At 37.5% G+C, this 25,430-nt stretch overlaps 1 protein-coding gene across 3 annotated transcripts in view; it reads right to left on the minus strand.

Moving 5' to 3' along the window:
• Grid2 (glutamate ionotropic receptor delta type subunit 2) overlaps positions 1-25,430 on the minus strand; it is a 1,058,508-nt gene that overhangs the window by 248,577 nt on the left and 784,501 nt on the right. For all 3 annotated transcript variants that reach the window (XM_042701886.1, XM_042701887.1, XM_042701885.1), the window contains one exon: positions 10,906-11,218. In XM_042701886.1, the coding sequence (XP_042557820.1) occupies positions 10,906-11,218 (313 nt within the window). The remainder of the gene's footprint in view (positions 1-10,905; positions 11,219-25,430) is intronic.

The following is a 25,430-nucleotide window of genomic DNA, read 5'->3' on the forward strand; positions in this document are numbered from 1 at the left end:
TTGGAACCAGGCTCAAAGATGGTTCGAATGCAAACTCTACTTTTATAATACTGGCATCATAAGTCTCTCGCTTCAAACTAAAATCAGAAGAAAAAAATTAGGTATTGTTTTTGAGACCTAAAGTAATTCACATATAAGACAGAAGCAGGCAAAATCAAAACTCGTAACTGCAATAACTAGGGCTTCATCAACTTGTTTAATCCCTGGCCATCCTCGGCTGTTGTCTGTCATCTGGTAAACTGGGGGTACAGCTCAAGTGTCCCCAAAAGTTCATGGGTTGAAGTAGTGGCCCCCAGAATGGTGCTGAGAGATGTGGTGGATCTTTTTTTGTGGTAGGTCTTTTAAAGGTATGGATTTGCAAGAGGTCAACAGGTCCCTGACTGACATATTTTATTAAAGTAACAGAAGCTAACTAGTGAGTTCATGGTAATGATATTTTTCCATAGGGAAATAAGTTTTGTAGTTTTGCATGTGTAGTCGAGAAATACAAGGTTACTATGAGTTTGTTAGTATAAGGATGTTCATAAGCTAGACTACTTTTTTCCTAGTATATTTCCTTGCATCTAATTACAATTTCCTTCCTAAAACATATTGTTTATTTTCTTTGAGGAACAGTAGTTGTTACTTGATAAAAAACACTAGATGATGTGACTGATTCCATATCTTGTAGTAACCAGAAAACAGGGCCAGACAATAAAAATGATTGGTCATGAACACATTGCTAAGTTTTTGTTTTTGTTTTATTTCCCATGGTATCTTAAAATTTTTGTTTCAACAGCCTGATGAAGTAAGGTACCAGTGGCTCCCACTTACTTAGAAAGCTGAGATTCAGAGGATCAAAGTTTGAAGTTAGCTTATGCAGTAAAATCTGTAAGACTCTATTTCCCAAAGACCCGTAACAAACTAGACTGGAGGCATCATTTAAGTGCAGCGCACCAACCAACAAACATAAGGTTTCAAAGTCATGCTAACAGTAAATAAATAATAAGAATCCTGAGAAATCAGGTAATTATTATTTGGAGAACTTGAGGCACTCAGTGGTTAAGAAACATTTCTTATGTGATACAGCTAGCAGGTGGTAATTTTTTGCTTTTTTTTTTGGTGGCACTGGGGTTTGAACTCAGGTGCTTATTAGGTAAGGGCTATACAACCTCAGCCACAACTCAAGCTCACTTTTTATTTTCTAAATAAGGTTCCTCCTTTTTTTTATTTGCCTGGTAAGATTTGGAACTGTGATCCTCCTGTTTATGCCTCCTACATTGCTGGGATTATAAACACAAAACACCCTTCTTAACTTTGTTCAGACAAAGTCTTGGTAACCGTGACTCTTTCAATCTTTATTTTTTGAGGGCAAAATAGTTTAAAAATTGAGCTATCTCTTAAGATAACACACAGATATTAGCATAGGTTTAATTAGATATTTGTCTTGTAGAATAACATTTTATAGCTAAAAGAAACATTTTGAATAATATGACACTATGTTTTGTTGTTCAGGAAGCCAAGTTTGAAAAGCTAGTGGAATAATTCATTTCTTCCAATGTTGTCAATTGGTACAATATTTGGCTTATGTTCCGTGTAATCCTCTTTGCAACTTGTGACTCAGTGTACTTTTGACCCAATTCAGTATGCTAAGTAGGAGTAGAGCTATAAATTCAAGGCTGTGATCAATGTGTCTCTACAATGTGCTACATATTTTCTAGTTGGGTCCCTTATACATTCTAAGACAGACACTGTGTTGTTCAAGTCATCTTTGAGAGGAGATAAATCATTCTCGTTTAATATCCAAGCAGCTGTTTCCCAAGGAATGCAGAATTTAAAATGGTCAAGGCAGAAGAAACACGTTAGGGCATGCTAGAGTTGAGCCGAAACAATGGATATAAACATTGACTGCTAAGAAACAACTGGAGCAGATACAGCAGACTGTGAGGCTGTCCCAGGTGGATTGCTAATTTAGAGTCCAAGAGACAGAGCTGTAAATACAAAAAGACTCTATAACTTTTGGCCATGGCTACAAATCAGAGAACAATTTTATGTGTCTACTGCGTGGAAGCAGGGGTCATGCTTTGGTCTTTTGCTAAGTTTTGACACATGAACAAACACACAAACACACAAACATACACACACACAAACACACCACTCCCTGCCGCCCCCCATATTTTAATAAAGAATGTACTTGACAAATTATTTGTGTGGATGAGCTGTGTATGATGGAATGCGCATGTAATTCCAGTCACCTGGGAGGCAGAAAGAAGAACTATGAGCTTTGAAACCCTGACGTGGCAAAGTTCTATCTCAAAAACAAAGATATAAACAAAAGGGCTGGTGGTGCATCAATTGTTAGAGTTGGTCTTAGATTCAATTTTCTGTACGATCAAAAAAAGTTAAGAGGGGCTGAGAAGGTGGCTCAGTGGTAGAGTGCTTGCTTTGCATGCATGAGGCCCTGGGTTCGATTCCTTAGCACCACATAAGCAGAAAATAAAGCCTGAAGTGGCTCTGTGGCTCAAGTGGTAGAGCGCTAGCCTTGAGCTGAAGAGCTGAGGGAGAGCGCCCAGCCCCAGAGTTCAGGCCCCACGACCGGACCCCCCCCCCAAGAAAAAATAGTTAAGAACAGATATATGCAATGACATACATAATGTGGATTTACACTTTCTATTGTACCTTGGAAATATTCTGCTTTCTGAATGTAAAAAAAAAAAATCAAGAGAAGGCTCCCAGCACCATTATTTTCATGAGCTGAAGATGGAAACCTCAAACCCAGTGTTAGGAACATTACAGTTGGCATATAAGGATGCCCAATGGAATGAGGTTAAATGCTGTCTTCATTTTCAAAGTAGATCATGAAATATACTCAAAGGTGGTTTGTAGGAATCAAGAAAGCATTTTTTTTCTCTCAGAAGAACTTGTATAAGCACAATTCTGATTTGGGACTCAGGTTCTGTTTTAAACTATTTTAAACTCTTCAAAGCTCCATGCTAAAACAAAGGACCCTGGTGCCAGTGGCTCACGCCTGTAATCCTGGAGGCTGAGATCTGAGAATCATGTTTCAAAGCCAGCCTGGGCAGGAAAGCCTATGAGACTTACCTCCAATTTCATGCCCAAAAGCCAGAAGTAGAGTTGTGACTCCGTGGTAGAGTACCAACCTTGAGCAAAAAGGCTCAGGGACCTCCTCAGGCCCTGAGTTCAATCCCCAGGATAGATTCCAAAAGAAAAAAGAAATGAGGCCCGGGAATGTGGCTTAGTGGTAGAGTGTGTGCATAGCATGCATGAAGCCCTAGGTTCGATTTCTTGGTACCACATAAATAAAAAATAAATACATGAATTAATTTTAAAAAAATAACAAAGGATTCTCTGGCTCAAATGGTTTTCAGGAACATATTGCATGCATGAATTGCATGGAATCATTGTTCATGTCAATAGAGTCCATGAGGAATGTCAACCAAAATTCATACAGATCATCAGACTGTCCTTTTCTAGTTACAAGAGTGTCTCTTCTTTGTTGGCTAAATTTCAACGATTTATTTCTTAAGGGCTGGAGAATTATGGTGATACAAAGACAGACAGTGAACGCCTTGTCACGTTTTCAAATCTGCACAGAGAAACTCTCAAGTGGATCTGACAGAGCACTTGGCACTCTTTCTTAAGGAATGCCAATCATAATGAACAACAACAGAGATGTTGTTTAAACCTAAATAAAAATTACACGGAGCCCCTTTTGGCGTTAATACCTGTAAGGACAGAACGTCAAAAGGAATTTGTCTTCATAGCCCAGTCAACCTGTCACTGGGAATGACTCTCATTTTCCCTGTGTTCATTAGCGTCAGTAAACAACAGAGCTAGCCAATATAATTTCTGTCTTATTCAAATTGAATGAGAAATAGCAGATAGAATTACAAAAGAATGACTTTAGCGACTGTTTTGCACGGCTTGAGTCTTTCGGGATTTCATACACAGGATGTTGGTAAGGTTTCACATATTCGAAAATGCCACTAGAAAATGGATGTCCTTGTTGTGTTTACTTTCTGTGTGGTTTTAAAGAGATAGGTGTACCCACATCAACCATCTCCTGAGTCCCAGTTCAATAGACAGAGAAGACTCTCTTCGGGTTGATTTTTTTTTTTTTGTGCAAGGGAAAAAGTTGTGAATCTCGGTAATGGCGTAGTCCATCTGGCAGCAGAAGAGCTTGGTTGTTTTTCAAAAGTTATCCTGGGACTTAAAAGCCAGTGGGACGCCTCTCATGTTAACTCTTGTGTACCACCATCAAGTTATTTTTAGCATTTCTTCCGCTACGAAAGACCCTCGATCTCCTCATCCCTAGTGCCTGTGGAACTAATTGATCTTCAAGGCAACCGCCAGAGGAATTGCCCTCCTTTGAACTTTGCAATAACTGTCTCTGCTTCTACCTTTAGTTTGTTGTGGTCCTGAGTTATGTGACATTTTCATTAATATTGTATAGAAGATTCTTATAAGGACTGTGGCTTTCTCATTCGTTGCCACATTCAAACAACAAAGCCAGGCATGGTAGACAGTAGACCTAAGACACAACCAGTTATCACGATTGTCCTTGTCTTCCCTTTTGGTTCTACTAATGAATGCGTGCTGACAAATATGTATGTGGTTGCTTTAAGTATTTTACATAATGATGAATACACATAATTCATAGAATCAGATAGGATCATTTGAAAATAACTAGAAATGTCCTCTCATCTTTCATTTGTATGTAAACAGCAAATCCATTACCTACAGCCTTGTTTATGAGCCAATCACTAAAGTCCTTGGGGGCTAAAATAACATGAGGACTTAGTACCCATAAACAAAACATAAGAGATCATCAAAAGGCAAACCCCAGTTTTTATGTATATTAATTTCAAGAAGAATCATGTGGAAATGGAGATGAGGGCAAATGAAAAATGGAAAAACAAAAACAAAAAAACCTTGTATAAAATTGGTCCCTCATTCGGGCATTTAACAACCTAATTCGCCAGCTCCAATGTTTCAGCCACACAGATGTACTGAGTTTATCTCTATGATGGACCATATTGCTTTTGCACAGTTGAATTCCCTGAACTGCTTTTCCAGAGTGTTTTTGAAATCACAGACTTTTAAAATATCAGCATTAGTAAACAAGTCACATAGACTTAACATTTTTTCCACTTTTAGCTGTCCCTGAACTCTTTTTCAGAAATCTATCTGATAACACATGAAATGTCTCTTTATACCTATTCAGTCTAGAAGAGCAGGTCAATAAAGATTTAATTTTGAAAGAACAGCTGTATTTCCTCTTAAGAGGCAATATTTTTATTGGAAATTATCAGTAACTCCAACTTGGTTGCCTATGCATGGATACTGCCATTGATTGATTCTCTTTTTCACAGGGTTTATGAGCCTTTGCTTAATTTATTTTTAATCAGAGCATAATGATGTTCTCAGTATCTTTTTAATGAATTCACCTTTTCATTGTGCACAAATGAAAGAATAGCAGCTTTGCAAAGATGAATTAGTTAATTATACACAATTCAGCATTATCCATTATTATGAATTTATATAAATGTACAATCAACTTACAGGCTGTGTAACACATTTTAGGGAGCAATTGGGACAGAAAAGTGCTTAACATATTTATGACTGCTGATATCTAATGCATGTTTATAGAAGTAGAAAAGCATGCTAACCATATGGGTGATTCTATTTATCTTTTTAGGAAGAGTATGCCTTGAATATATTGAGATGTGGTGACCTCGAGAGAGAACTCAAAAAGCCAATTCACACTCATGTCAGCATTGTCAAAAATAGTTCTGCAGACAATAGAAGACCTTATTTATAACTTTCTCAATTTAGGTTGTCATACAATACACTCAGGAGAGACACTGTAAGTAAATATATCTTGTGTCATGAATTTGAGGTCACTGGGGAAGAATTTGGGTGAGGTTTTAGATCTAATGTAGTAATACAGTTTACTCCATATTTTATTTAGTTACTCATTTAACATTCAGTCACTCATTCACTGAGTTGGTAGATACGCATTTGTCAACCATCCAATAAGTACAAGAGCACAGGAATTTTGAAGATAGTGTCTTATAACTATTTCATTTTTTTTTTGTCAGTCCTGGGGCTTGAACTCTGGGCTTGGGCGCTGTCCCTGCACTCTTCAGCTCAAGGTGAGCGCTCTACCGCTTGAGCCACAGCTCCACTGCCAGTTTTCGAGTGGTTTATTGGAGATAAGAGTCTCACGGACTTTCCTGCCTGGGCTGTCTTTGAACCCAGATCCTCAGATCTCAGCCTCCTGAGTAGCTAGGATTACAGGCGTGAGCCACCGACACCCGGCTTTTAACTATTTCATTTGTGAGAAATGATTAAAAAAGGATACTTGCATTATGCTGTGAAGTACTAGGGTTGATACGTCTTGAGAAGAATAGAAGTTTGTTGATGCCCCTATGTATGTCTTGAAAGATGTGAGATAAAAAGAATGGACAGACCCTTGCTACAGGAAAGTAGAGATTGAGAGTGCAGACTGAGAAGGCTGGTAAGAAAGGCATTCTAGAAATTGGAAAGGTAGCAGCATGAGCAAAGAGTGAAACAATGTTGTCTTAACATGAAGGATGTGAAATGTAGTATACAGTAACTTTGCAATCAAATGTGAAGCAGAAATGTAGTCCAGCTAGTGGACTATTATATAAACTCTGAAGAGCTCCGACCTCTTAAACTGTGGCCTTTGAGAAGTCAGTGAAACATTGGAAGAATGGAAACCACATGGCCAGATCTCCATGGCAACAATAACTTTGGTTATATTTAAGTATGAGTATCATTTATTTCCGAGGGACAAGACGGAAGAAGGGAAGAGATAGTATGAGCTCCTGCGCTTCAGGTGGGGAACGAGGTAGACCGAATCCGTCCATGCGAGATTGCAAACTCTAGAAGCACTTGGAGGTAAAATGAATTCTTGTTGAATATGAGTTATGAGAAAGAAGAAGTACTTTCAGATTTCTAGTATGTGTCTATGTGGATGGTAATTCATCCTCTGGAATAAGAAGATGAGAAGCTTGGAGAGAAGATGTTCAAAGTATAAGATGAGTCCCACGTATGTCATGGTGCGGTTTGTGTTATTTTTGGTACATTCAGACAACGAGGTGATGTATAGGTTAGATGTATAGGTCAGAAGTTCGAGGATGTGTAGTAGAGATTCGTGCGTCATCAGCATGTTTGGTGATGGCTGCAACAAAGCACAGACAAAAATGAAGGGAATGGAAAGAATTGAGATGAGAATGGGTGAATTACAGCTGCTGATGCCACTTCTTATTTCTATTCAGTGCTTCTACCTATCAACATCCTGTTTATGCTTCCTAGGGTACTGACTTTGGTGAATGGCTCATTTTCTTCCTTCCTAGTCTCAGCCAGCAACCCCTACAGAGAGTTTTCATAGAAGGCGGATCTAGCTCTCTAGTGCCTTAGTTCAATCACCAGCTTTGAAGTTCTTCACAAATTTTTACCTTCCAGAATCTGAATTCACATACACATCCTTTTAACTTGTTCTCTCCTGTTTCATTTGAAGAATTTAGAGTTGTGTGCCTTATGTTGTGAATACAAACTTCACACATATTAATATTTCTGCGGTTGCTTTTTAATCTCATGAAGACATTTGCTACTTTCTCCTCCAAAGACTCGACTGTTTTCTGTTCTTACTCTTCATTACATTATCATTACCAGTCTTCCTAATTTCTTTTATTATTTTACACACTTCATATGTTATCTTGCCAGTAACCTAAAATCATTTTCCTATTTTCCCATTATATATATATATATATATATCTCCAACTACTGCCAGCAGAGTCTATTGTTTTTAATTTGGAAAATACCTTTCTTTGAAACACATATAATTTGTTCGATTTAATAACTTCACCATTTTGAGCCACTCCAATTCTCGTAAAATTTTATGATGCAAGCACATCCTGGATATTCTCTGAAGAAAGGATGCATGCTGATCTGGACCACAAAATTCTGGAGATGGTCTCTCTGGAGAAATTAACCACTATGCCAACTATTCCAGGAAGGAAAACCACATGGAAAGGCCCTCAAGGGAAAACTAAAACCTCATGAACCACATATAGCACTAACCACCAGACATGTGAGTGCAGTGAATGAATCTTTGATGATTACCGAATCTGAGTTCTCCAGTGTTAGCATTAGACCTGACAGAACAACGAAAGGCAAACCTTTGGCTGCAATAACCAATTTATTGAGAAATCCAACAAATACCTTTCAAGTCTTAATTGTGCTTGATTCTTTGACATTTTTAACACTGTTTATAAAACTCCGAGTCTTTAATTATTTTTCTTAATATGGTATGTATACTGCCAGGTACTCTTGAGTTTTCTTTGCATCTTTTTAGTGACCTTTGTCAATCAGTCACCATTGCAGACTTAATCCCTTCCTTAAATTTACTTAATCACTTTCTTGGAGCTCTGTCTTGGGCCTTTTCTAAGCCAGTGTCATTGACAAGACATATATAGCAGAGAACAACAGCTTCAAACCATTTTCACATTGCTATGGTTAGAATTATGTTTTACATTATTCCTAAATATATACTTAGCCCAAATATCCCTTGGCTTCTGGTAGATATATCAATCATTATGCAAGGACTAGAAATGCCCTCTGGGATGTTTCAAAGATACCACAAATATCTGCTCTTTCTGTTTCCTTCATTTTGTCAAGGGGATTAACATCAACAAGCACAAATTTGAACCCAGAAATCTAGGATAAGAAATTTAGGATAAGAGTATATCTCCTTTTTGTCCTTCCAAACTTTGATCTAGTTATTCAAGTTCCATTGGTTCTATTTGATCAGTACTTTATTCTCAACTCTCAACGCCATTACAGCTCATCAACTCTACTCAGTTACTGGGAATGTTTTCTCACATTTTATTTTACTACTTTTTATTTCCAATATATTCTTCACATAAGCACAATATGTGAACAAGCCTGTCTTTACAGAGTTGATCATTTCTCTAACATCAGTTCAAATTCTTAATAACAAAAGTATCTTTAACCTCATCTTTACTGTTTTCCCTCTGTGGAATCGATCTTAATTTTGCTCTCATTTCTTGGTCTGAAGTTCAGTTCTAATTGGCTATGGTTCCTTTCCTCCACTCCTTTCATCCCTCAGATTCTTTACATAATGTCTCTGTTTATATAACAGCAAATGCAAAGAGGCTTTTTTGCTATATTAAGATATAGCTCTTATATGTAATATATATATGAGCTTTCTTACACATATTCTCTCTCTCTCTCTCTCTCTCTCTCTCTCTCTCTCAGTACTTGAGTTTGAAGGTAAGGCCTTGTGCTTCCTAGGCAAGTTCTCTACCATCTGAGCCACACATCCAATATTTTGGGTTTTTATTATTTTTCAAATAGTTTCTCATTTTTTTCAGGGCTGACTTGGATCCTGCCCCTCCTATTATGTAGAATAAGGATGATAGACCCCTATCATTAAACTCAGGGTTTTCATTCATTGAGATGGGATCTTAGGAGTTTTTGGCCTAGGTTGGCCTTAAATTGTGATCCTTCCAATTTCAGCTTCCTGAGTAGGTAGGATTAAGGTTAAGAACCATTATGCCTAGCCTACCTATACAATCTCTAAGAGCTTGCATGAATTCCTAAGAAGAGCCTTATGCTCATAATTATAACTCATGGATGGCATGTTTGCTTCTCAGGAGACTTGTGGCCCAGGGATGGCAGTGTCTCGTGCTTTGCATGAAATATTCAATGTCCAGTAAGTCTCAACTTAAATTACTAGTATATATTAAATTATTAATGAATTAATATCATGTAAAAGCTGAAAGATATTCTACTATAGCAATTAATTTATATTAAGAACTTAGAGAATGGACTAAAAGTTCTATAGCTACAGGGGACCTCCATCATTATTTGTCATGTAGAAATAAACCCAAGACTCTAATGCTTACAAAAGTTTAAGGGATAGAAGTGAAAAAGTGGAGACAAAGAGTCAGCATGCACCTGAGCTTAGTTAAATGAGAACAAAAAGAATGAAGTGGAAAGGAGGGTCCCACAGTGAGAGGAGTAAACATTAAGGCAAAAGCATCACGTTTCTAATGAAACACTTGTTTCTGTGCAATGTATGTACTGAAATTCCAAGACAACCAATCCCCTCATTTCCTTCTCTGTGCAGGACATAGTTTCAAACAAGCTGAAAAATACAGGTTATTCTATTTTGAAGTCGTGAGAACCAAAGATAATCTGGGAAGTTTAAAGGTATGGCGCACAAAACAAATATATTCTTCTGAATATAATAGAATCTAAGCGAAATCACTAGTAAATTACGTATTGACGTGAAAGATAAAACATAATATTTCTTACCACAGTCTTTTTTTTAATTTAATTTTATTTATTTTATTTTTTTTGTGTACCACAGTCTTAAATTAGCGAATGTCTTTTCACTACTAATGACTACGTGCAATAGAGGAAATAACACCATTGAACAAAGCACAAATCCCAGCATCCCTGATATAAATAATTTAACAGTACTTTATCTAGTAGTAAGTGGTTTGTATCAAAGCCAAGCTATTTCTCAGAAAGTCAGAGTTTGGGGAGGAAAAAAATCTGATCTTGAGGAATCTTGTGAATCTTACCTCTGACATTCACTTTTGCCTTTGTTGATGAAACTGAACTTACATCAAAAGATAATGAGCCATTATTGTTGGAATCTTGCTGTGTTTGAGATCCACTAGAGAGAGTAAGGCAATGCTCACCCCTGAGCAGCGCTGTGAGGAACCTTTAGAACTCTTATAGATGCCAGAAACAGAATTGTCAGAATTAGCTGACAACACTGCATTTAAAACGTCACATTCCTTTTTATAGTAGAACAAGTACGTTTGGGAGGGGTTGAAGACTTACCTTGCTGTACAAAGGATCCATACACAAACCACATGGAGTTGTAGAGTGTAGTGGACGTCATTGATCCCATTTGTAATCGTGGTGGATTAAGCCAGTTCAAGAGGTAGACCAGAAGACCCACTAGAAGGACGGTGCCAGCAATGCAGGCCCATAGAGACAGGTCAAACGGTGCAAGGCAGGCAAACATATCCACCGTCTTTTCAGCCCTTCGAAGGAGGACGCCCACTGAATAGTCCATGTAGCGTGTTGTAAAGTCCACCACATTCTCTCGATCTGGGGTGATGGTTAAGGCAGAAATCCCTATGTCAGCTCTCTGAAAAATGGAAAGAAAAATGAATACATTAATAGTGTAAAAAAAACACAGTTGGCTTCGTGGCACCTCAGCTTGCCTTGAGGGAAAAAAATATAGGTGCCTGAGGGAACATCGTAAGCCTTTTTATATACACTGAAAACCCTGCAGACTTCTTACAGAAGAGCTGTGTGAATTTTAACATTTTTTTTTTACTGTAAATCTCTCCCCAAGAGTCAAACAAATTACCTTGTTCATATTATCAGTGCCTGGAAATGCCAGTGCAGAATATTTCAGACAAAAATAATATGTGGAAGAATTGTTTCCACCCCCCCACCTTACATCTTTTTTTAAAAATCAAAGTCATCATTAACACAGAAGCAAAGAAAAAACTTATGCAAGAAATTGTAAGAAAGTATTTCCAAGATATTCAACATGTTCTGTACTTGTAAATCATGGGGGGAGGAGTGTATTTTAAATTTCTAACATGACATTGCTACCCTTACTTTAAATTTTTCTGCATAAAACTATACTATTGAGCCCTAAACTTAATGGGTTGGTTACAGCTTTCAGGCTAGTCAGTCATGTCATATGCTGTGTGAACTTCAGAAGTATTCAATGAACCACTGATGATCAACATGGTGGCTAAGTCATGGAGTTGTAGTTCTTCTAAACACATGCCTCTTTAGGTTTGAGGAGACAGTACTCACAACTCTGGTGCACGCTATTTTACTTATTTAAGATGCATCAGAGAATTGCAGTAAAACAGAATAAATGACTGCACATTTAAATTCTATGATATATAGAATTTAACTATATTGGATATATATATATATATATATATATATAGTTAAGTATCTGAAAGATGCATCTGACTTGAAATATGATATGTGGCTGTGAGTAAAGCTGTGGGAAGCCCTGCCACACAAATACAAACTCTAGGAAATGCTGAACATCTTCTAGTTATTTTTACTTCTTTTTTATAGTCTTATGAAATGGCATAGACATTTATTTCATAGCTTTTGGATACCAATATAAAGAAACAAAGCCAGGAATTTAATATGCACAGTGGAATATCAAACCCAGTTAAATCTACTTTTTTTTTAGTAGAAATGTTCTTCAGAAATATTTTAGCAAAAGTTGAACAAGTGTGTGTGTGTCCACACATGTACAAGGGTCTTGTCTATTTATTACTATCCAAGGCTAAACATCTATATATATTTTCACTTAATCCTTAAAATGAGCTATGAATTGTGTGGCTTTTCTTACCATCTCAATGGTGAAGAAATAAAAACTTGGGGAATTTGGTTTACTTTTTTTTTCTGTTAATTAATACAGAGGTTAAGCTGGGTACTTGTGGCTCACTCTTCTTATCCTACTGAAGCAGGAGGCTGAGGTCTGAGAATCACAGTTTGAAGTCAGCCAGGACAGAAAAGTCCAAGAGACTTCATGTCCAACCAACCAGCAAATGGTGGCTCAGAGGTGTGGCTCAAATGGTAGAGTAACAGCTGTGAGCAAGTAAATGATGAGATCAAGACATTGTACTGGCACAAATAAAACACACTAACACTAACACTAACAACAACAACAATGCAGAGGACAGTACTGAAACAGCTTTTTTTCTTTTTTTTTTTTGCTTCAAAGTTTGTACTTTTACCCGGGCGCTGGTGGCTCACACCTGTAACCCTAGCTGCTCAGGAGGCTGAGATCTGAGGACCACCATTTGAAGCCAGTCCAGGCAGAAAAGTCCATGAGACTCTTAAATTGCCAATGAATCACTCCCAAACCAGAAGTGGAGCTGTTACAGAGCATTAACCTTGAGCAAAAAGAGCTCAGGGACAAAGCCCAGGCTGAGTTCAAGCCCCATGACAACAACAACAAAAAAAAAAAAAAAAAAAGGAAAAGAAAAGGAAAGGAAAAAAAAAGAAAAGTTAGTACTTTTGTGAGCTTGACCTCCTGATTGGTCATTTTTCCAAAATACCACTCACTTTCTGAAAGAATCAATGGAGGAAGTTAGGGTAACTGGTAATGTCTTTTCTTAAAAGACAAAAACAAAATTAGACAAAAAAATTGTAGTTTAAGCCGGGTGCCAGTGGCTCATGCCTGTAATCTTAGCTACTCAGGAGGCTGAGATTTGAGGATCTGGGTTCAAACCAACCCCGGGCAGGAAAGTCCCTGAGACTCTTATCTCCAATAAACCACCAGAAAACTGAAGTGGCTCTGTGGCTCAAGTGGTAGAGCGCTAGCCTTGAGCTGAAGAGCTGAGGGACAGCGCCCAGGCCCAGAGTTCAAGCCCCAGAAAAGTTCATATTATCATATGAACTGTAAGATTAGAATTATTAACTGAAGTGTATTAAACATAATGTTAAATGAAAATGGACTTGTAAATAAATAATGTCTATTGTTTTTTAAGCTCATATATTTCATAAGCAGATATTGGTCCTCTTCAGATATAACTTGGATTCTCAGCTCTCTACTTCTATCTTTTCTAGGCTTCCTTTTATCTATTTGGGAAATGAATGTAACTGTTTATTATCGCTATTGTGTGAGATGACCCATTTATCTTGATCTTAATGGTGAATAAATAACTCTCTGAGACTCAATTAAAGACTTAAAAGCTACATATACTGTTCTCCTGACAGTAAAATGCCAAAGATCAGTAATTTCCTAATTGAGGCACTAGTGACCCAAAGCACTTAACTCAGCCCAAGCCAGAAAATTCTACCTACAGAGAAAGTTGCTGACACTGTGTTGAGTTAATACATGTGGGATGTTCATAAATATTTTGTTAACAAATAATTGTTTCACATTTAAGTGATTATACTTTGGAACAGTTACCCAACTGATTTTTTTAATAATGGATACTTCCAGCAGCCAAGAATGAATTTGTATACTGAAATAAGAGTATCTAAGGATTTATTTATTTAAAGAAGAGGAACAGGTTATTTTGTGTGTCTTTTTTTTTGCTGTTTTTTTTTTTTATTGTGAAAATACCGTACAGAGGGGTTACAATTACATGGGCAAGGTAATGAGTACATTTCTTATCAAGCATTGTTGTATGCAGTTAAAATATCAATAAATAAAACAATAACTTGCCACATATCTACATAGAAATTCTTAAATTCTGGTTCACTTTCAACACATGGTGGTTTTGTTCTCAACGATATTTATCATCTTCCCTGTAGAGGGCATATCAGAATCATATATTGAACATTTCAAACTGCAGAGGTCTACACACAAACATCCAATGCACACAGGCCAGACATATGATGCATACACAAACATATACAGTTTTCTGTCTGAATTTTAGCAGATGCGTGTGACCGATGAGTACGCCATTATCAGCATCTACATTAGAGATCCACAATGGAGCAGGAAAAAAAACCCCAGCAACCACTGATTCAGAAAGCTGGTCCTAAGACTTCCTACATATCTCTAAATGTAATCAGAAATGGTTACCAATAATTAATGATTTCAATCTTTCTTATTTTTCTCTTTGATCAACTTACTTGTGTACTTTCAAATCTTTGCTTTCATATAACCTTTCATCTTTCCCCTAGCCACTCCAGCCTTTGGGAAATTACCTTTACTGTTGTTTTATGAACATAGAATATATAAAGATTAAAACTCACACTACTTCCCAATTTATGGCTAATACTCAACCTTTTTTTAAACCATTTTTATAAAAGAGGTGCTTCTTTCTCACTGAAGGTCAACTCCACTCAGTGAACTTATCAGTCTTTTTCCATTTCAAATTTTCAGATACTTTTTCTTGCCTCATGTATGTGACACCATACTGTTTGCTGGATTCAAAGACTCTTTAGTTCTTTCTCACTAAAATAAGAGCAAAGAAGGAAAAAGTCTTTCCCACTTCTATTCTGTATGACCCCAGTCTGACTTTAGCAAATGTCTTTTTTTTCTCTTTTTAGTGTCCATTTCATCTAAAGGTCAGTCTTGATTTTCACACATTCCAGTCACTCTGACATTCCTTTTCATTTTCCTGTTTTCACCTTTCTAGTCTTTGGAATATTTCTTTTTCTTGCAAAGTATCCTTACCTTACATGAAATATATTGGCCAATGATGATTCAGAAGACTTTTGTTTTTGTTTTTGTTGTTTTGTCAGTTGTGGGGCTTGAACTCTGGGGCTGGGCGCTGTCCCTCAGCTCTTCAGCTCAAGGCGAGCGCTCTACCACTTGAGCCACAGCACCACTTCCTCAGAAGACTTTTTTATGCTTATATCACTCATGGAAACAGTACTTCAGCATCTTTTTCACTACTGCATCCCAGGGAGTCCGGTAAGTGCTTATCTGATTTGGCTTCTTAGTGGTATCTGATGGTGTTTGTGCTTTTCCTTTGGAATTCGGAGTCTGTGCTGATTTATTCAACTATCTGATGGACATTTCCATAAATATTTCAAATGTACCTCAGATTTGAGTTGGGCAAGACCATTCTCCTGAAATTCAATTCTACTTGTCTTCCAATGTCTCCTTCAATGGACACCCTTTCTTTCATGAAACTCACCAGCTTTATGAATAATCTGTGGTTGTTGATTTTACTTACGATTTCTCTCAGTTGTTTTATTTTCAGCTCTCATCATTTTATTCCTGCACTCCAGTTCCTTATGTATCTATTCAAATTCTACCTTTCTTTTCCCCCCAATCTCTGCTGCAGCCATTGTAATCTTTCTTTCTGTGAAGCAACCCGGACCTGTTGAACTATCAATTAAAGTTCTCTGATGGATTTGCCTTGATCAGAGGGAAAAGATTAAAATATTGAATATGATCTGCACATATTCAGATAGATTATTCCCAACACGCTTAACGCTGTTCTTCATGAGAACTAAATTTCTTGGCAGGTTTTTAATAACTATTATTTGATATTTCGTGGTCTTCAACCAGAGTTACAGTGGTAAGATTCCATGTTTTCTTGGATAAGAGTAATTATTGATGAAAGGCTAAAGAAAGGAGAAAATGAGAGAAGAAAGGAAAAATGTGAAGGAAGTGAGGAAGGAAGAAAGGAAGGAAGCAAGAGATGCAAATAAATATTAGTACCTGTCAATTACAGATACACAATTATGAATATCTCAGCACTTCCGGTTGCCCTGTGAACAGTGAATGGAGTGGAACCGGGGACATTTAGAAAATTTTTAAAAAGAAAACTTCTAGGGCTGGGGCGTGGCTCTGTGTTGGGGGCTGTTGCTCTGTACCATCATTAAACGTTGGTGGGTGTGGCTCAGCATTAGCGAGAGGCTCAGTGTTAGAGAGCATGGCTCAAGCTACAGCATCTGCTTAGCAAGGTCAAGGCCCAGAGTTAAACCCCCAGTAGCACAAAAATAATCCTTCTAAAGTTCAGATTTTAGTGTCAAGAATTATTATGACCTTCCTATATTATCATTCTATACTTCTTAATATGTGAAGAGAACTATATTTAAGTTTTGACTTTCATTCCAATATATCTTTCCAAGGAAGTATGATATGAAAATTATTCATAGAAGAAACCAACCACTACATAATAGGAAAAAGGAAAAAAAAGATCAAAATGTCAAACAAATCACAAAACATTAATTTTCTCAAGGTCAATATTTTATGTTACTTCTTTGCAAGAAAAGTAGACATGTTTTAATATATCCCTGTTATAGGTTATTTCAGATTCAATTAAAAACCAACATACTGTCCATTAATTTTCAAATGTACTGCAGGAATTGAATAATCTCTCAGCAGAACAAATGAAAATGCTGTTAAAGTAATTAATATTCTGACCTCCAGATGAGGCTTAATAATCCCAGCACATATTTACTTTTAAATAAAATTATTTGTAAGACCCTTGTAAGAATAACATGAACATGGTTACAGCCTGGCACAGGGTAAAGTTGTTCTAAGGGGATATACAAATATGTTACCACTAGAGCTATTAGCTACCTGTTATACTGCTTACTCTGCACCAAGCACTTTTTAATTATCAATTCAATTTATCTTCACAAACACCCTAGGAGTTAACATCTTTGACTGTCTCCATTTCTTATCCTACAGATAACAAACAAAAGATAGATTTTCCTCCTTAAGCTCTGGAGAAGCATCAGAGCCAAGATTCCAGGTTATCTGCAGAATCAATGTGATATAGATAAAACTACTCTCCCCTCCCCCCATCAATAATTAGCTCACTACCTCAGAATTATTTTCTAGAGGAATTCATAGTTTCTTTGATGATTTGAAAGGGTTCCTTCACTGAGTCTCCTCTCCTTACTTTTGTTCCACTTTCCTTATCTAGCTATCTACCTCTTGAAAAATAGATCTATGTTCCTATATGTTTGCTCTTTTTATGTGTTCCTCACAATTTCAGATATGTCTTAGGTCTCAACAACTACATACTGAAAGCCAAATGAGAAGACAGATCTCGGTTATTTATATTGCAGGCATTATTCTGTATCCTTCTTAAAATGAATACCGTTCCTGGAATTCCCAAGAAATAATACTGTATTTTGAGGAAACAAATCATCCAAAATAGTTTTGCAGTCCTGCAGAGACTTTTCCTGGTTTACAAGAGAGGTCATCTGAAGGCTGATGGGTAGAGCATACAGAAGCAATCTGTTTCTGAAATGCCCGCCTACAAATGCACATTTCAAATCAAAGATAAGGAGAAGACTGAGTGGGTTTTTATTGTAACTTGTAGTGAAAGTTTTAATCATTCTAGAATGAGATTATAAATGTGGATTTTTTGGCTTTTTTTTGGCTTTTGTTTCTTTTAGTCAGAAATCTTTTTTTAATAAGTTTTTTTATTGTGAAAATACTGTACAGAGGGGTTACAGTTACATGAGCAAGGTAATGAGTACATTTCTTATCAAGCATTGTTGCCTCCTCCTTTGTTTTTCCCTTCCCATCCCTTCCCATCTCCTTAACTACATTCCCCACATGCACGGGCATTCCTCCCCCCCCTCCCCACTCCCGCCTAAGTTGTAAAGTTCATTTTTCAACATAGCGTCTTGTACATCTCATTGTCGCAATGGGTCCACCTGTATCCCTATTTAAACATTTTGTTTTTTTCACTTCCCCTCCCCAAATTATACCAACATCAAATACAGTGAAAACAGGGGTTATACCATGGGGGAGGGACATACAAAACAACAACAAAAAAATCACATGGTACCTTAGAAACAATAGCAAGCAAGAAAAAATAACCACTTGTGTCCCTACCTTGGGGTTCATTTCGCTTAGCATCATCTTATGCAGTCAGAGAAATCTTTACTTATCTTAAAGTCTGTCATTAGAACATTGTCACAAATTTTGAAGAGGAAACTTAGAACCGTCATGACATTAAACAATAGAAGTTGGAAGGATCCAAATGACAGCCAAGGGAAAAAAAAGATAATTGTTTTCAAGGCATGGTTTTGCTTCCAAATATTCATTCTGAATATTAAGTATGTTTTCAAAAGGCCCTTGAAGGGTGTTTTGTTTTTCTATTGGGGGGTTTGCTAGAAGGGAGGGAATAATGAAAGGTTTTCCATGTGGTTTGTATGTTGTACTCAAGGATGTTTCCATTCCTCTTCAATATTAAATCAACCTTTTTATTTGTAAAGTACTCAACATTACAAAGACATAAGGAAAGATGGGGTTCTTCTTTTATTAAATCAACTCTATTTCTAACCTAAAATATACTCTGAACTTCTTGCACATGGGACCTATTTTTCTGTGTTTATAATTTTCAGCCTACTCTAGATTTTTATTTAATTAAAAGTTTGCATTCTAAAGAAAAGTGACTAGGCACTCCAATCATAAAACCTGACTCTTATTGCCTATGGAATCAAACAAAATTCCCTGGTTGGACTGTCCTTTAAATTTTGTGTAGGATAGGCTCACAAATATGCACTCCTTTTTCGTATTTGGAAGTTATTTTATTCATTAAATTTCTCCTAAACCATGGCTTGAGATGGATGAAGATCTAGGTAATAGATGGCATTTCAATACCCATCAGTAGATTTCAGGATTTATATATCCTCCAGTTATGAGATTTTTCTCATCATAATCCCAGTTTTTATATCACCATGGCTTTGACTGATGCAGTAGTCCATTAATTTATCACCGATAGCCTACCAAGGCTTTTTAATTCTACATATATTTTCCTGAAATTTTGCCTCTCCTTTCCTATTAGTTCTCCTTCAAATCCAAGAACCACTCCTGGGCAGCACCATTCTCTTTGGCAAATATTCACTATCTGTTCTTTAGCTTTGCTCTAAGACTTACTTATTCACCACTTATTTGTGCTTGCCATCTATTAGACCAAGTGCTTAATGACTCAAGTCCTTTATCTGATTGAAGTGCTCCTTACAGTTTGCCATGCTTGCCAATTAAATATCACCTGCAAATTTAGAAAATTGCCCTACAACCATTCACTGAACGTTGACATCTGCATAATTTATTCCCCTTTTGAGAGCTTTCTTTACTCTTTTCCTTCATCAGTGTTAAAAATCTTTCTCTAACCTCAAGCAATATTTCAGGCCATTTCTCCTTGTATACACCAAGTTTGTATGATCTACATCATTTTCAGCTCCATCCTATACACATATCCAGTGGATTAATTGTGAATACTTAATATTCAGACATGCGAATATTTTCCGATGACAACATCTATCTTTTGTGCCTCCTGCCTGGCCTATACTGATACACAAAGAATTGAGCAAAACACACACAAGTAATATGGCAATGGGCTGAACAAGAGAGCTGCAACTCCACGAAATGATATCTGGGACAATTCAAGGCTAGTTTGGACTCCATAGGGTCCTTTGTGATGGACAGTTTTGAGTGGCAGGTGGTGGTTTAAAACAGTTTTCCAATTGCACATGTCCATTCCCACAACGTATTCTGTTATGATATTAATCACATGAAACCTTAATTAGAAGTCCCTCTGGAACTTTCACTTAAGTAAAATTTAAGTGACATTCACTTAAGCCAAGTGCAGTATTGTGCATGTGCCATTAGAGGTTACTTTATCCTGCTGAGTAAGCACCCTTGCCATAGGAACAGGACACCCATTTGTATGGTCATTGGAACATTTCATCAGAAGGAGTCTTCAGGTGTTTCTTAGGCAGGGGCCAGGATGATCATACACTCGGCTAAAGGAACCACAGACCTGACTCTATTTGATTGCTTCCTTTACTTTCTCTGAGTTACTACTAACCTGTTGATTTTATCTTAGCATATTGGTTGTTTTCTCAAATGTATTATTTATGTTAACCTTCTATTGCTGCTTGGTTTACTTTACACATTCCCGTTTTCCTTTTCTGGTGATTGAAAAGCCATTTGTCTTTTTTCTTTCTGACTTCAGTCTCTTTAGACCCAAGTTAGTTGCCTGGCCTTGCCCTGGCCCCGCCTGGCCCCGCCCCGGCCCCGCCCTGGCCCCGCCCTGGCCCCATCCTGGCCCCGCCCTCGCCCTCTCTATTTTATGTTTGCTAGGCAAGTGTTCCATTACTTGAGCCATGCCTTGGGCCCTCTTGTTGTTTTCATTTGTTTCAGATAGAGTCATGTGCCACCCACATAGCTGGAATTATAGGAGCACACCAACATATCTAGCTCAACCTCAGCTACCATTTTAAATGAAAAATCATGTTTCCCCCTTCTGTAAAAACCTTTTTATAATTTTCAATGACTACATAATAAAAGCTCCTTTTTTCTGATACAAGCTCTTTATACTTCTTTCTATTGTTGCCTCTCCCAGTCATGCTCATCCTCAAAACCAGCTCAGATGTCTCCTCATCTGTGGAGTCTTGTCTACCCTTCAGGTAGGCGATGCTACTCTGACCCTGAGTTGTCCTAACACCTAGTAGGTTAGACTCCTTGTGGCCTTCATCACACTGTGTTTTAATCTTTGCTTTATATATTTGTCTCCCATAAACACTCTGAGATTTTTTTAAAGGCAGGAATAATATCTTCCATTTCTTTCTATCGATAATGCTAGGCACAATGCCCAGATTATGCATTCAGAATGCATGGGATGAGTGGATAGAGGGTGTTCTGAAGTGCACTTGGCTTCCAAAGTAAACAATTTTCTGCTTCTAAACAAGGTGCTATGCAAAAAAATAATCCCCCACACACCACCCACTCTCTCATTTCAAGAGGGTTTTTTGAAAAGATGTGGAATAAGTGTGCTCAGAAGACAGGACTACCAAGAGATAGCAGTACTTCAAAAGCACTATGGGAAAAAAAGTGACAATTTTGCTGGGGTTGAAAATTTACAAAGAAAAATAAAGTCTGTCTAGATAGACAGCAGCTGCAAGTGATCCAGATAGATCATGAAGAAATGATAGATAATGCAAAAGTTTTATTTTTTTATTTTTTAGAAGGGACAGGTCTTTTACAAAATAAGTTCAATTTGGGGGAAGTTTTAAAACGTAGATTTATTTGGTAACATTCCTGGCATTTCTCCATGTAATTTTAGTTTTCAACTTCTGTCCAAACCAGAATCCAACCTTTTCAATGGTTCAGGTTTTAAAAACACCTAAGCTGAACTCATTCTGTGTATCACTGTCTTTTTTTTTTTTTTTTTGGGTCCGGTCGTGGGGCCTGAACTCTGGGCCTGGGCACTGTCCCTCAGCTCTTCAGCTCAAGGCTAGCGTTCTACCACTTGAGCCACAGCGCCACTTCCGGCTTTTTTTCTTTTTTGCGTATGTGGTGCTGAGGAATCGAACTCAGGGCCTCATGCATGCAAGGCAAGCGCTCTACCACTGAGCCACTTTCCCAGCCCCTGTATCACTGTCTTTACTGTCCTGTAGCTTAGATTATGAAAATTAGTTGCAGAAGAAAATCATCTCATCACTCTGTTTCTCTCTATAACTAGTGAAGGGTTTAGAAATCACCTGGATTCTAAGCCATACTGCCTGGGTATGACATGTGAATGGCTTACAATTTAGTTCAGTGGCCATGGAAGCCTACTTACCCCCTGACTGTTTCATTGTCTGCACCATTGGGGTAATAGTAGCACCTACCTGAGTATGAGGAGTTGATCAATGCAAAACACAAAAGACTGTGTCAGCAAGAGTGGACTTTACGTAGATGCCACTAATTTTTGTTTGGTTTTAAACTCTGTTTTTTTAATTTTTTAAAAAAATTTCTTTGTGGTACTCAAATAATTTTCAGCATTGCCAATTTATGCAGGTATCTGACATATGTGGCTCTAATTTTAGTGATGTGCTATTTTTTAAATGAAACATAGATTAGAAACTAATTCAATGAACATATATATATATATATATATATATACACACACAAACACACACTGTATGTATAACATCATTGCATGTGTAATATAATATTATATTCTAGGTTTTTTGGTTATCAATCAATTTATTATAACATGCATGCATACACAAATATATGGATAAATATGATAACATATATTCTAGCATGTTAGTTGCTAAGCAAATGATGATATGAAATACACACCTATGCATATATATATAATACATATATTTTAGAATTGTAGTTACTAATCAAATGATTGGGACTAACTGATCATATTTAATATGCTTTTTTATACTATTCAATGTTCCACTCCATTACCATGATAATTATTTCCCCTTGGGGAACACTCTCACTGGTTTACTCTGGAAGATTTTCATGGAGCCATTCCTACCCCCAGCGCTGCAGGCCTAACCGTGGGAGCAACCCCTCTTCTTGGATGCAAGGATTTCAGTCAGAGCCAATGTGTATTCAATTTGAGGCTCTGATTTAGAACTGTTGGTAAAAGAGAACTGGTGTTTATATTGGGATAGAGGAGAGACTGAAATCTAAGCCTGGAGCTGCTGAAAGTTCCCTTATTGCCAAGAAAGGAGCGGGGCTGAATCCAAATGGAGAGACAGGGAGAGCAAGACCAAAGCCTGAGGAAATGAGACATCTCTCAGGCAGTTCAGTTTTGTGAACTTTACTTGAGACTTGAAAAGCATGGAAACTGTTTGGAATGGCCAGGCTAGGACTTAAATAAAAGATCAATACCTAGAAATTAAGGGAAAACCAGGAAGGCTGTGTTGACCTTAGCTACCAGGACACTGAGGTGAACTCAGCCCAGCGTCTGGCCTCCTATAGTGGCATCCATCAGCCATGCTCAGGGTGACATGGCGTGTCGGTTGAGCTGACCACAGAAAGCATGGGAAGCCCTGACAATGTGAGACTGTCTAGGGCACACATTTCTTTTGTTTTGAACTTCCACGGTATAGGAATCCACTTTTACCACCCTGCTTATTGTCCACAGGCCTAGAATTTTGCCTGTTACCTTAGGCATTCAAGAGTTCAGTTTTAGGTTGATGGAAAAACGCAGCAGAGAGTGTAAATAGTTTCTTGTATCATTAGCGAGTTGCATTAGGGTAACACATTTGTTATGATTGATGAGCACATCTTGAAGCATTATTATGAATGGATAGTCTGTTCACTATTTCTATGACTATTGGCAAATGCATAGATCTGGTGAATCCAGATATTAAGCTGTAATGATGCTGTAGGCCTCAAGCAGATTTTTTACTGCCTTCAATATCCTGGGCTCCACCCATTCACCTCACCTTTTGGGGTTATTGTATTTGTTTTCATTCATTTCTACATTTTCTCTTGAAGTTAGTTAGCTCTACAGAGGGGACTCATTTCGACATCTGTATACGCATATAATGATCAGACTCACTTCTCAATCACTATCCCTTGGCTCTGTTCCTTCACTCCCCAAAACAGTCCCAACAAGTTTCATGGTTCCATTCCACTCACGCACACAGCACGTTTGCCCTCCTTCCACCCTCTGCATCCTCGTTCCTCTCTCCCGGTGGTATCCACACTCCAGACATGACCTGTTTTACATTCCTCTCCTTCATTTTTTAAAATGTACATTAATTGGTCAAAAAGGTTTCACCAGAGAATTTCATACATACATAAATAGCATTTAAAAATAGCCTACTCATTTTTAAACTCCTTTATATCTCTAACATCCTGCTTAGAAAACTGACAGCCATACAATATTTCTTTTGATCCACTAGCTCATTCATGTTTTTCTGCATACAGCACTTGTTTTTTTCAAGTTCATCTTGATATTTCCATTAATTTTTCCAAAATTTTATTCAAGTCTCCCTCCCTGATTACGGTCGTGCTTTCCTGATGTGAGGTTTTCTTTACTCTTACGTAATTGTCGACAAATTCATCAACCTTGATATGAATGTTTTAATATGCTCTGGTTCCTCACCTGGCCTTTCCGATCTCAGTAGTCACAGCATAGGGCAGAATAGCAGCAATGAAAAGCGTCAATCTTACATAAGCAATACCTTGATTGCTCAGCACTTTTTTATCCATCCTGATATAGCAGTCACTCTCATTTTCCTCTGTATCTATTCCAATCTTTACCCTCCACCCACAGACTTACATAATATCTGTAGCCATCACTGTCAGCAGACAGAGACATTTACCCATATTTTTGTGAACTTGGTGAAGACAAATTTAAGTAAGTATAGCTAAGTAATTATAAATATACCTTGCCTATATCCCAGAATTAGATAACTACTTGTTAAGTGATCATGTTTATTCACCAGTATGGCTCTGTGTGTGTGTGTGTGTGTGTGTGTGTGTGTGTGTGTGCTAATCCTGTGACCTAAACCCAGGGCCTGAACGATGATCCTCAGATCTCAGCATCCTGAGAAGCTAGGATTACAGGTGTGAGCCACTGGTACCTAGTGACAATGTGGCATTTAAAAAGAAATTAATGGTATACATTTTGCTTATAGATTATGATTTCACCATATATACTGATAAAATGTTAACAGCATAAGTTTGACCAAACTGAGACCTTCAAAATGCTTTTATGCTATAGAAAATATTTTAAGTATATTTATTATTGTTAAATAGTTGTACAGAGGAGTTGCCACGCAGCAGAGCCGCTTATGAATCCAGCGCATTTTGACCAATGTCATTCCTTTCCACATTCTCATCCACCCCTCCCCACCCACCCCTTCCTTCACTTTTCTTAGTTTCTAGGTTGTATATTGAATTTTTTGACATTTAACAAAGAAGTTTATGTCTAATCTTGATTGTGTCACCCCTTCATTTTCATCCCCGTTCCACCCACCCCTTCCCTTATTTTTCTCCATTCTGTGGTATATGCAATGAATTACTGTGTGCATTCTGACCGCCCCCCCTTCTTTCTTCTATCTTTCTTCCCTTGGCTCTACCCTCTCCTCTTACAAGTACCCATTTCCTGCTACCTATTTTATTGGGCTTT

Source organism: Dipodomys spectabilis, unplaced genomic scaffold, assembly GCF_019054845.1.
Source record: "Dipodomys spectabilis isolate Male_0828 unplaced genomic scaffold, ASM1905484v1 ptg000297l, whole genome shotgun sequence".
Taxonomy (NCBI): Eukaryota; Metazoa; Chordata; class Mammalia; order Rodentia; family Heteromyidae; genus Dipodomys; species Dipodomys spectabilis.